The 14,089-nt window shown below is 33.0% G+C and overlaps 1 protein-coding gene across 1 annotated transcript; it reads left to right on the top strand.

Annotated features, from left to right (window-relative positions):
• The first annotated feature begins 9,616 nt into the window (after nt 1-9,616).
• On the top strand, nt 9,617-12,934 carry ARF10 (auxin response factor 10). Its single transcript, XM_088817220.1, has 4 exons — nt 9,617-11,054; nt 11,555-12,372; nt 12,488-12,553; nt 12,670-12,934. The coding sequence occupies exons 1-4, from the start codon at nt 9,993-9,995 to the stop codon at nt 12,749-12,751; spliced, it is 2,028 nt and encodes a 675-aa protein (XP_088673346.1). The 5' UTR covers nt 9,617-9,992; the 3' UTR covers nt 12,752-12,934.
• Nucleotides 12,935-14,089: the final 1,155 nt, after the last annotated feature.

Here is a 14,089-nt window from a genome sequence, read left to right as displayed (position 1 = left end):
TATTTTTTTCGTTTAGTCTTTATTTAGTAGAAAATTGGTAAATGTGTATCAGAGATGAAGTTGTTCGAGCTTCTTTGTTGCTTCGTTTGCACTTTTATTTGATTAATAATCAGACTAAATTTGACCGAAGTTTTTAAACTCGAGCAACTCTTGCGTTATATGAAGTGTTTGTTGCTCCAGATCGATTCCAAGCCGTTGGATTTTGAATATACAATTTCATTGTGTGGGATAGGATCTAAATATTGCACCCTACCTTATTATTGCTAATTATGGTTGGTTCTGTTTGGAAATAAGTTGGTTGTTGTTGGTGTTAGTTGGTGCTAACTTATCAAATTATTGCCACTAAGAAATTTAATATTGAAATTATGATGAATTTTCAGACATGTCACATGTTAGAATGTGATTATGGGGCCATGATATTTGCAATGGTCTGTCCTTTGAATGTGTTACTATTTGATGAAAATCTTGATAATTGTCTGTGTGTGCTTGCTCATGACCTAACCTATGTCGAGGTTTATTCGATGATATACCTAGTGAAATATATTGAAAATATGATATATATATATATATATATATATATATATATATATATATATATATATATATATATATACATATATATATATATATACTAAACACAAATATATTTTAAAAATGTCGGTGTGAAAAGGTGTAGTACATTTTCGGCCCCCTTCCCTTCTCTTTTCAGGTGTTGCACAATTTCTGAAAGCTATAAATCGAGCCCTAATTTTCCAGCAACTTACTGAACTCGTCCAAGGCATTCATAGCATATCCCTGCATTAATATTCTTTGTGTCTAAAGTCGGAAAATGCTATTTTCGTTCCTTGTATTCCAAGAATTGGTGTGCGACTTTGTTGGAATTATTAGTCGTTGTATCCTGTCTGAACTTTCTTCGTTTCTGGAAACCTTGTCGAAATTCTGTCCAAAGTTTTTTCTATGTTAAAGGCCTGCCTTCAAAAGGCTCAAAATAAAGCCCAACTAAACTTGACGTGTCTATATATGTGGGCCAAAATCCTTTTTCCTTTCTTTGTTCGAATGGTTTTAAAAAAAAATCCTCTTATTTTGATTAATATTAGTTTTCTCCAAACACATATAATAATTTTAATTAAGAATTATATTTGCTTTGCTCGTCAAGATAAATATACATATGGTGTTGATTGAAAATCGGACCTATTACTTACTGCTAGAGGCATTCAATTTTAAGTATTATTCAATTCAAAATATAATTATGAATAAAATAAAATTATTACAAAGTCCATTGTCACAAAACTCAAGATCGGCCCGTGCATTTGGCAGATTATGTGTGGTCCTAACTTTTTAAGGCCCCGACCATTTTAGGCCTCTATGGAAATTAAAATATTAAATTTGATTTAATTTTCTTTATCTAAAAACCCCACTTTATGAAAATAATTATTGATATAAGTCCAAAAAAAATAAAAAAATATACATTATATAAAATAAAATAAAAATTATATATGAATTATAGGAGGTCCCTAATTTATTATTTATGCTTTGACAAGAATCTCTAAAATTTAGGCTCGGGGACGAAATTATTGTCCATAATGTATTTTAATTGTCAAACGGTATGCAATTATATGTCGAATTTTAGTTATTCAGAGGGTGTTTGACTAAGTTTTTAAGCTGTTAAAAATAACTTATAAGATGTTTAAAAATTTATTATGTCTTAAAACAACTTATCAAATGTAAAAGCTTATTAACTGTTTAAAATAAACTTAATTAAACAAGTCCTTAGTCTTCCAACTTATATATACAATACAACATATTTTCTTTTGGTGGAGATTTTTTTATATCTTTGTCACGAATGGCTTACATTTGTTTTGCACTAAATTATAATTTCTTATTTTGTAAAGATTTATTGGCAATTTTAATAATTTAATGTTGTGTGCCCCCTAAAACCATGAAAATGGTCCAACAAATAAATAACATATAGCTGGAAACGAGCCCAATTAATTAATCAATTATTTATTGTTTTTTTTTTTACTTTTCTTTTTTTTTTTCTTGCAGTAGTTGAAAAACGTTGGCTGTCGCATAAATGTCGGATGGACAATCCATTTTGCATGTCTTCTTCTAATTTCAGTCCCCATAACTGATGACTCACCACAAATCTTATATGCCCATATTGCCCTTGGCAATTAAAATGAAATGCTATTTACGGTTACAAAATTGCTATTTGCGGTTTATAACAAAACCCCCCAAAACTTTTCAAAAAAATCAAAAAACCCCCCAAACTGCAAATAGCAAAAAAAAAAAAAAATTCGAAAATTCGAAATCAAGCTTGAAGAAGGGTTGGGCTTTGATTTTTTGATGTAATTTCGACTCTTTTATGTGTAATATGCATTGGATAGGGCGATTACGGAACCAATTTCATGTCCCATCTTGGGCGTTCGAACATTTAAAAAATAAAAATAAAAAAAATTACACTAGACGCCCAACTCGGGCGCCCAAATGCAGCTTGCACGCCCAACTTGGGCGTGCACTGCATGAATGGGCGCCCAAGTTGGGCTTTTACTCGTTTCGGGGGGCGGGGTTGGATTTTTTTGGGAAGTTTTGGGATTTTATAGAGATAAAGTATTTTTTGTTATAAACCGCGCGCAAATAGCAATTCCTCAATTAAAATATGAAATAATTTGTTTTCCCCATCTTATTCAATTGAAGTTAAAATCATTATAACGTATAAACTATAATGTTGGAAAATAATGAAAAATGATGTAAGATGGAATTGGAACGAAATTTTCGAATCCCGACAATTTCAATCTAGAAATTCTGATTTTGGAATAATGTTCTTCATTCTGTATGGTAAAATTTACAATTCCTATTTTCTTGAATTTTCAATGAATCAATATAATGAAAATAGTCTGTACATTGTGTGGAAAAAAAATATTTTTTCCGTGCATCAATTTTATTTTAAATCGTTGGAATAGTATTTATATTTAACCATATATTTGTTTAGTTGTACAACTTTAACTAGAGATTGTACCTTGATTATACGTGAAAATTACAGTTTTCATCTCTCAAGTTTGCATCAATTTCACATTTGGTCTTTCATGTTCACAAAAGACACATTTGGTTCCTCGAGTTTCAATAATTTAACATTTTTTGTCGTTTCCGTGAATTTACCGTTGGTCCGTCAGTTAAGGCGGTGATGTGTACATGCTTGATTACGTAAGATCTAACGGAAAATTGACAAGAAGGACTAAAAGTGTTGAATTTTTAAAACACGAGGAGCCAAATGTATTTTTTATGAAAATGGAGACCAAATATGTAATCAGTTCAAATTTGAGGGATGAAACCTGTAAAATGCTTTTGTTTATACATACAAATGGCAATCTATATGTAACTATTATTCTAAATTCAATGTTTGAACATATTAATAGTTCTTTGAATTGTAACATTCCTCCATAAAAAATAAATAAAAAATAGTTAATATTGTTGGAATATAATTAATTTACATTATTGACATATTGGACAAAGTTGAAGAATTTACGACAGTGTGTACCACCAGTTTATATTATTAAATTCCATCACAAAAGTGTCTAATTTTTAAGAAGGACCACTTTGCAAAAATAAAAGACAAGCCCTAAAGCTGGCTTTTTGGGCCCATGCAATTTTTGTGGTGGCCTGCCTTCCGATTGTGATTGCTACAAAAAGCATGCTACTTCACATATATATATATATATATATATATATATATATATATATATATATACCCTTATGTATTGTTTACTGTGTGTAAATAAATGCACAAAAGAATACAGCCACTCACTTATTAGTGTTACATGCATGTTCTATTCCGATTTTCCGATTTTTCCGAAAGTGGAAAAACTAATTTCAATCTCGTTTGGAAAAAATCGAAAAATTTGCAACGATGAACTAAAATTATGTCTGTTTATTATTTTTTTCATTTTTAGTTTATTATATATTAATTATTAAGTATTATATGATAATTAATAATTAAATATGAGAGAGGACTAAAAAATAAAAATGGTGGGGGAGTCATATTTACTGCACTGAAGGCTGTCTTGTGATTTGGCTTAGGTGGGTTCAGGGATGTCTGTATCAATGTTTTCCACTTTCAACTACCACTTTCATTTTATTTATTTTTATTTTTATTTTGTTTTATTTAATTTTTAAGAATTGTGAAATTAAAATTCCCATATTTGAGTAGGTAATAATTCAATTTGGAATCAGACCAACAGTGTATGTCAGGTGGACCAAAAGACAGACAATTTGATACTTAAAAATTAAAAAAAAAAAAATGAATTTCAAAATATCCAATCTATAAAAATGAAATTATTTGTAATAATTCAAGGGCATATTACAAATAAGCCCATCAGTGGGAACTTATTCTTAAAGAGATCCAGACAATATTCTCCTTTACCAATAAGTCCACACATGGTCCAGATTTATGTAAAGGACTAAAATAACCCCTCTTACTTTAATATGCTCCAATTTCATCCTTAACTTACTTTAACTTCAATTTGACCCCAACTTTCACAAATTATTCAATTTTGACCCAATACTTTTTTTTTTCACAATTTTTTTTTTTTTCAAAAACTTTTTTTTCCCGCCGGATTCCGGCGTTGACCGGCGGTCAACGCCGGTCTCCGGCGTTGACTTTTTAATTTATTTATTTATTTATTTATTTTTTTTTTTCCTTCCGGATTTTTTTTCCGGATTCCGGCGTTGACCGGCGGTCAACGCCGGTCTCCGGCGTTGACTTTTTATTTTTTTTTATTATTTTTTTTTTTCCTTCCGGATTTTTTTTCCGGATTCCGGCGGTCAACGCCGGTCTCCGGCGTTGACTTTTTAATTTTTTTTTTTTTTTTTTTTTTTCTGTAACTTTTTTTTCCGTTTAAACAGCAATATTGCTGTGAATGACAGTAATATTAACTATATTACTGTTAAACACAGTAAAATTAACTAAACTATAGTTTAACACATTGATATTGCTATATTAATCTCTAGCACATTAATATTAACACAACAAAATTCATTATTATTGTATAATAAAGTAATATTACTATGTTGTCCGTTCAACAAATGTAAACAAAATAAAAAAAACCAAAAGAATTAATATTACTGTGAGTGACAGTAATATTACTATAGCAACAGTAATATTACAATAGTAGACAGTAATATTATTACGTTACTTCGTGAATAACTCGAACAAAACAAACACCCCAAAAAAATAATAATATTGATGTTGTTGACAGTAATATTATTGTGTTTACAGTTATTTTACTGTCAACGACAGTAATATAATTACGTTGACTTGTCAACAAATCAAAAAAAATAAAAAAAAATAATAATAAATAAAAAAATATAATATTGCATTAATTTACTGTCAACGGCAGCACAATTACATAAATGTAATGTCAACGGCAGTACAATTACGTTAATTAACTATCATTGACAGTATAATTACGCTAAATTACTGTCAGTGACAGCACAATTACGGTCAACGTGTAGCGGCGGGCGTGGAAAAACAAAACAAACCAAACAAAAAAAAAAAAACTTAAAAAAACACTAAAGAAAGAGACCGCCGGAAACCGGCGAAAAAATCCGGAAGAAAAGAAAAGAAAAAAAAAAAAGAAAAAAGAAAAAAAAAAAAAAAAGTCAACGCCGGAGACCGGCGTTGACCGCCGCTCAACGCCGGAATCCGGAAAAAAAATCCGGAAGAAAAAAAAAAAAAAAAAAAAAAGTTTAAAAAGTCAACGCCGGAATCCGGCGGCAAAAAAAAGTTTTTGAAAAAAAAAATTTTTTTGAAAAAAAAAAAATTTTGGGTCAAAATTTAATAATTTGTGAAATTTGGGGTCAAATTGAGATTAAATTAAGTTAAGGATGAAATTGGAGCATATTAAATTATACTCCAAAAAAAAGTCAAAATTGAATTTTTGTGGTCAAAATTGAACTTTTATGGACAAAATTGATTAATTTGGATTACAATTAAGAATTGGGTATAAATGATTGAGGGTAATATTGGGATATACATGAATGTTTCCTTTAGTTATAATAAATATTAAAGGGATGGGCTTATTGGTGAAAGAGATATGTCCCCTATACCTAGAATAATAAACATGCTTGGTTGGGGACTTTTGCATAAAAATCCCATAATTCAATTTGGAATCAGACCAACAGTGTATGTCAGGTGGACCAAAAGACAGACAATTTGATACTTAAAAATTAAAAAAAAAATGAATTTCAAAATATCCAATCTATAAAAATGAAAACAGTTAAAATAAATAAATAATTTGTATTATATATTTCTTTTTATATTACATTTACATCACTAATTAATAAGAAGGCAAATTACGGCCACCCTTGAAGTATGCCAAAATTAAAAAAAAAATCCCTCTTGTTTGGATAATTACAGTCACCGCTCATTTTAAATATTTTTACATAAAATTTATGCAATTCGGTTATTTACCGAACCAAATCGTATATTCAGTTCGGTAAACGGTATGAAATGTTGGCGTACCGAAATTTCGGTTCGGTTTTATCGATTTAACATCCCTAAATTTACCTCTGGAGGGGTATTTTTGTAAGATAGTACATAGTTGAGGAGCGTGACTGTAATTACCCAAACAGAAGGAGAGTTTTGGTAATTTAACCATAACTCAGGAGTTGGCCGTAATTTGCCCTTAATAAGAATGATGACGACCTACCACCACCTTCGAATTATATGATGGTATTTGTTGTTTATATATCAAAGTATATGAGCGAAGCAATGTCAAATAAATTAATTAAATTATACTGCAATCAAAATGAATTTCATTCTTATATATGTTGCCATTATTGAAATATTTCATAAATTACCGAAATTCTAAAAAAAATGATATCGAACCGAATAACCGGTTACGTATTCACACGTGCGAATACTGATTCGTTTGATCGGTTTATCAAACCAATGAACATTCGTATACGTAATTTCACTTAGTGTGCCACGCGAACGAGCATTGAATTTACGCAGGATGGTTCTAATATTCAAGCAATTAATAATTCGACGATAATTTTTCGATTAGATAAGACGTCGGTTAGTTTAATTAGGTTTAACTTATCGTGTTGATTTGGTATTTCCTGAAATTGATGTCTTGTTTTGGATTAAGTCTGCAATCAAATTAAGGTTTTTTATTGTTGGGGTTTGAAATTATGACGTCATCAAAACTAATTTTGCAGCAAAATTAAGCAATTAATTAAATAAACTTAATAAAGTAATAAACACCATGATTTAGTGGATATATATGTATGGCTCGTTTTCAGCTTAGAAACTAATTTTGAAAGATTTACTCTAATTAGGATGAAAATGATGTTGATGAAGACATTTAATAAAAAAAATGAAAATAATAATACATAAACAAAAATAAATAAAAAAAAATCATCAATGTTGCACTAATTTTTAAATTCCGCTGATTCCAATTTAGATTTTCTTTTTTTAGATCAATGTTTTTCATTACGATTTTCAATTTTTTGATCGAAATACATATATATAAGATTTTGATTTCCAAAATAAAGAAATTCAAAAATTGTATTTATAATATCAATATTATTATGTATTTTACATTACACGCGATAAAAGAAGTGATTTCTACCGACTTTTGTCCGAAATTTTATTCATTTTAGTGTTAAGTACTAATCGACTTGAGATATGAAACGGGGATAATTACACTTTTGAACTCTAATATTTGTTTCAATTTCACCTTTGTCCTCATAGTTTTAAGATTGACAAAATACACATTAAAACACCAATTTAAGAAACATTTGGTCCACTCCTTCAGCAGCTAACAAAAAAATGTCACGTGCAGCACAAATGTGTTTTAAATTGATATTTTATAATATTTATTTTGTCTTCCTAAAAAAAGTGTATTTTGTCCATTTCAGAAAAATGTGGACTAAAAGTGAAATAGGGTGAACATTAGGGACCAGAAGTGTAATTGTTTGGATTCAAAGGGTGAAGAAAATGCAGGGTAAATGGGGTGGGGTTACCTACCACCCTCGAAAAGCAACAAAGTGTGATGTCACCATTACCTATGCCTGCTATTCACTCATCAAACGCTACTCTTTGGGCGCGTGTTCTCACATTGCGTATGATTTCTCTATTATTTAATCAAATTCCCTCTTAAAGTTAAACTTGATTTTATTTTTTAGGTGAAAAATATTAAATATCACTTCCATTTTTCTACATTCTTATTGTATTATTCATTTTAGTGTTATAATAGAATATCTATTACTATAAATGAGTATGTTTTTTTCTTTTTCTTTTATTTTTTCTCAAAATACTTTTATTCTCGACATTTCAACCATGATTCGATTACGGGACGTAATAATGTGGCTTCAGTTTTGATAATATTGTTTTAACTTTGAACGCGATTTTATCCATTTTTAATAAGGATTTGGCAAAATTCAAAATACGTAATTCGTAGGTCTTTGAGTTAGTTTTCTAATTGAACTTGAATCACTGAGATTGGATGTCGTGTGAGAAATATATTCATGAATCGATGAGTACTGCAAACAACTTTAATGTTTTGAGTTGCTTAAAATTCAAAATATAACTCATTCATTTATAAATTTATCGTCCAATATCCAATATAGGTGATCCTAATTGAATTAGAAAGCTAACGTACCTGACTAGAGTTTCAATAATTTTATTTAGAATATTATAATCACTATTAACTTCAAAGATAGTTTTTAATTTAAAATATCTCAACAATTTATTAAAGAAACTCTAAAATATTATATGAAAAATGCATAAACTTATTAGAAATTTTATAGAAACCCACGCACATTGATCGCGGCTGGTAGTTAGTAGGTAAATGAAAGCCAAAAGTAGAAAGCGTAGAGTGAACATAGATAGTTTAACCATGGTAAAAAGCAAGAAATGGACAAAGAGAATTTTAAACCCGAGGTTAAATATGTCAAGTCAAAATGACCGGTCGGGTCAGAACCCGTACTGACGCCCCATCAATGTTGTCCCTAAAATATCGCGATATATCCATTTATCATCTGCCCCCACACGATATTTCCTCAACTACTCACTGACAATACCCCTCCTCTAATTCTTTTTTTTTTTTTTTTTTTTTATATTAATATTTTCTTAATTAACTTTCTTTAAAATGAAAAACAATATTTTAATTTATTGTGTAAATTACGAAAACCCCCAAACATAGACTAAATAACAAAAAACGCCCTCATCTATTCATAATCACTAAATACTCCCTGAGGTTTGTTTCCGTCTTACACTAACCCCAGGTAATATACTTTACACAATTTCAGATATCCCTTTTATTTCTCACCTATTTAACAGAATGTATAATAGACCGTACACATTTTCTGTTAAAAAGACTCGATCAACAGTTAATCAGAAGGGGGATTCTGGTTATTACGGAGAGAGATGAGGGTGTTTTTTGTTATTTATTTTAAATCCAGTGGGGTTTTCGTATTTTACCCTAATTTGTTTATACACAAAAATGTCGTCTGTGAGATCTCGCGGGAAAATTAAAATTCATCAAAAAGAAAAAAAAAAAGAAAAATAGAAGAATGATTAATTAAATAATATGGAATATAAAAAATAGAAAATGAATAAATGAAATTGTCCTTTTTGTCTGGGCGTGGAGATTGGTTCAGATCTGATGTGAGAGAAACAAAAAGATAACTACAAAAAAAAAAAAAAAAAGGCAACCATAAATCCATGTCAAACCCAACAAACAACAGCAGCAGCAGCAATTAGCTTCTTTCTCCGGCTTCATCTCATACGCCGTCGTTTTTAATTGACCCCGAACTTCGGTGCTGCCGCGCATGGCGGTTGAGTGAGAAGCGCCGGAAAATTGACCCACGCTTCTTCTTCCACATTCCGTCGCCGATTTTTCTGAATTTTCCGGCCTTGTTTTTTCTCTCTCTAGGTCATAGTATACTGAATTTATTTTTTGTCGATTTTGAAGAAATTAGGTAAAGTGATGGAGAAGAGTTTGGATTCGGAGCTGTGGCACGCGTGCGCCGGAGGCATGGTTCAAATGCCGCCGGTGAATTCGAAGGTTTTCTATTTCCCGCAGGGCCACGCCGAGCACACTCTCACCACTGTTGATTTTGGCGCTCTGCCGAAAATTCCGCCGATGATTCTCTGCCGTGTAATCGCCGTGAAATTTCTCGCCGACGCCGAGACCGACGAAGTTCACGCGAAGATTAGGCTGATTCCGGTCGGGAAAAACGAGCACGGCTTCGACGACAGCGGCCGAGATTTGGGAATAGCTGGATCTGCCGCGTCGGGCGAAAAGCCGACTTCCTTCGCGAAAACCCTCACACAATCCGACGCCAACAACGGCGGCGGTTTCTCTGTTCCTAGATTCTGCGCGGAGACGATTTTCCCGCCTCTGGATTACACCGCCGATCCGCCCGTGCAGAACGTCATCGCTAAAGACGTCCATGGAGAAACGTGGAAGTTCAGGCACATATACAGAGGAACGCCCCGGAGGCACTTGTTGACTACTGGATGGAGTACCTTCGTCAATCAGAAGAAGCTCGTCGCCGGTGACTCCATCGTTTTCTTAAGGTCCGAAAATGGAGATCTCTGTGTCGGGATCCGAAGAGCTAAAAGGGGCGGCAGCGGCAGCGGCGGCGGACATGACTCCTCCTCCTCCGGGTGGAACTCCGGCGGTGCCGGAAATTTCGGGTTTTCTCCGTTTCTGAAGGAGGACGAGATACACAGAGGTGTATGTAACGGGAATCTGAGGGAGAAGGGGAAAATCAGGCCAGAGTCGGTTGTGGAGGCCACTTTCATGGCGGCTAATGGACAGGCTTTTGAGGTTGTTTATTATCCTCGTGCGAGCACGCCTGAGTTTTGTGTGAAAGCTTCGTCTGTGAATTCTGCGATGAGGGTACAGTGGTTTTCTGGGATGAGATTCAAGATGCCTTTCGAGACGGAAGATTCGTCGAGAATTAGCTGGTTTATGGGCACCATAGCTAATGTTCAGGTTGTCGACCCTCTTCGTTGGCCCAATTCACCTTGGAGAATGCTTCAGGTTCGTACATCTCTCCAGCGTTGTTCTTCGTTGACAGTTGAATCTGTTTCATTTACTTTGTTGGTTAATTGATATTTTCTTAGTTCAATGTTTCGGCTACTGTAAAATTTATAGAGTAAGATAGGTTTTGGGGTTTTCATTTGCTTTTGTTGAACTCTTTTCTTATTCATTTGTTTTCGTCAGAGTGAATTAACTGTATTGTTGTATGCAATGCCAATTGTGCTTTCATTTTCGTACCCAGAGCAACATATGCTTGTTATTCTGTTACATAGTATTCTCATCAAGTTCCCGAATCCAACCACCATAGTCAGCATGTCTTAAATATGCTCTATGAGGCTTATGTGCTGTTTTTTTCCCGACGGTGTAGAATTTATTACACCGGAAAAATTAAGAAAGCAACATGGTAGATAGATTATCCTCCAATAATGGGATTTTTCCCTTCAATCAATATTTTATCGCTGCTTCCAGTCGATTTTCTTACATATTTTCCTGACACACAGGTGACATGGGATGAACCAGATCTACTGCAAAATGTGAAGTGCGTGAGCCCTTGGTTAGTCGAAATGGTCTCTAATATGCCAATCCACCTCTCACCCTTCTCACCACCTCGTAAGAAGCTGCGTTTACCCCATCACACAGACTTCCAACTCGACGGTCAATTTCAAATGCCGTCGTTTTCAGGCAACCCCCTTGGTCCTAGCAGTCCACTATGTTGTCTCTCTGACAACATCCTAACTGCAGGCATACAGGGAGCCAGGCATGCTCAAATTGGAGTCCCCTTTTCGGATCTCCACCTCAGCAACAACAAACTGCACATGGGATTATTTCCACCTAGTTTCATGCACCTCGATTCTCGTCCGAGAATTCCCCACAGTACAAATGTGGGGTCAGGCAATGAGAATATATCTTGCCTATTAAGCATGGGAAACTCTAGTCAGAAATCGGACAAACCCGATGGTCCAAAGAAACCTCGTTTTGTACTCTTTGGTCAGCCGATTCTCACTGAGCAGCAGATGTCGAGTGAATTGTCTTCTAAAGTAGGTCAGGGAAAGAATTCATTGGATTTGTCTAGTGCCCAGTTTTTGAGGAAACCAGGTTATCATTCGTCTGAAATCGGGCTGGACACTGGTCACTGCAAAGTGTTCTTGGATTCCGAAGATGTAGGCCGGACTCTTGATCTGTCTTTTCTTGGGTCGTACGAAGAGTTTTTCAAGAGGCTTGGACACATGTTTGGAATTGAAAGTTCGGAGATTATGAGCCACGTGTTTTATCGTGATGCAACAGGTGCTCTTAAACAAGCCGGTGATGAACCCTTCAGGTAAAAAAAAAAAGATTTACTCGCATTGTTTAAGGTTAATATATTAGTTATTATTACATATCATGATCCTCTCTGTTTGTTGACATGTTTTGGTCGATTATGGTGTGTGATGCAGTGAGTTCAAAAAGACTGCTAGAAGATTGACTATTCTTATGAAACCGAGCAACAACGGTGCTGAAAGGTAATTACTTTCCTAGATATTAATACAATACAATACAAAGTCGAAACACGATTCAGACAATTTCTTTTAGGCTTTTTTGTCCTAATGAAATTCGATTGCAAAATTTTGTATTTCAGGAAATTGATCACCGGTTTACCAACGGCTGAGCGTGGACTTGATTCCTCGAACCAGACAGGACCCTTGAGCATATATGCATAAGTTTGTTGACTTGTGAAATTATTCAAGAATGTTATATTTATTAAACTCGTTTTTAGATTAATTTGTACCGTCGGATCGAAAGCTGCTATTTTTTTTTTTTGTGTGTGTGTTAAAACTTCAATCATTCTAGCTTTGATGATGTGGATTATCTTGTATTTTGCCCTTCCTTAATGTTGTTGTCTACATATTTGTCATTTTTTTACGCACATCGACATGTATGTGTGCGTTTCTTGTAAGAAACGACAACACCGAGTTGTGTACAAGGTAAAAATATTTTCTTCAAATAAATTGAAAAAACGGTAGAAATATTAATTACCGTGATTTAGCTTCTGAAATGCAAAATTAGAAACGATTTATTACAAAATTAAATAAAAAATTTGTATTAATAATTATTAAAATATTTTACAATAGGAAAATTTGAGTAGAAGCAAGTGGTGATGGTTGAGTTTGAAAACATGTTTGACAATTCACACATTCAACCTAAAATTGACAAAACCCCATTTAATGAAATGTGTTGAAAAGGTTGATAAAGAACAAACAAACAAGTTACCCTTTTTCCTCACACGTGCGGTGTGGGAACTCTACTACGATTAAGACAACAAACCTTGGTTGTCACGTGTGACTCCCCCACTCCCACTCGCCGCCTTGGTGATTGAGTCTCTCTCTCTCTCTCTCTCTCTCTCTCTATTTAGTGCTTAATGCTCCTTATTAATTGCCTTCTTTGACTAAAACATTTACACTCATTAACACGCACTAAAATTTTAGACCCATTAATCATGTCACACACCCCTAGTTGACTAGTTGTTAGTGTTCAAATATTTAATTATATTGTCAATAGTTTTTTTATTTATTTCTTTGAGTTAATTATATTGTCAATATAGATATCCTCTATCTTAGTGTCATGATTTGATTTGATTTTCACCTCCAGATAAGAATTGAATTAAGTAAAAGTTTTGGATGATTTCTTGTTCCTAATGTAAAAATAAACAATATTGTTTCCATTACTTTTTGGAAATTAATCAGTTATATGTAAAGTAACTAGAAATTTTAGTGACTAAATTATTAGCTAAACAATTAAATTAAGTATTATATTGTATTATTATATAGCAATGAAAGTTACTAGAATCAATGAGACCAATAGTCAAAAGAGGTGCAAATTATATTGATGTGTGGACAAAGAGTAGGATAAAATAATAAGGGGACCAAATTGCAATAACAAAAGCATGATTTAGAGCAAAATATTTGGTCATCCCAATATTTTTCTCCCTTTGTTTTCAGTTCCAAACCCGTTTATTATGGACCTTTGCTCCATCCTTAATTATTCATGTCCATGGGGAT

The sequence above is a fragment of the Erythranthe guttata genome, chromosome 4 (assembly GCF_056151865.1).
Source record: "Erythranthe guttata isolate IM_541 chromosome 4, IM_541, whole genome shotgun sequence".
NCBI lineage: Eukaryota > Viridiplantae > Streptophyta > Magnoliopsida > Lamiales > Phrymaceae > Erythranthe > Erythranthe guttata.
The sequence above is the reverse complement of the archived record's forward strand: the minus strand, read 5'-3'. Positions and strand labels throughout refer to the sequence as shown.

Bases quoted from the DNA above. Each gene is read 5' to 3' on its own strand.
- ARF10 (XM_088817220.1), top strand. From the start codon at position 9,993: ATGGAGAAGAGTTTGGATTCGGAGCTGTGGCACGCGTGCGCCGGAGGC. The intron at 11,055-11,554 runs GTTCGTACATCT...CCTGACACACAG, and splicing joins CACCTTGGAGAATGCTTCAG to GTGACATGGGATGAACCAGA. The intron at 12,373-12,487 runs GTAAAAAAAAAA...TGTGTGATGCAG, and splicing joins GCCGGTGATGAACCCTTCAG to TGAGTTCAAAAAGACTGCTA.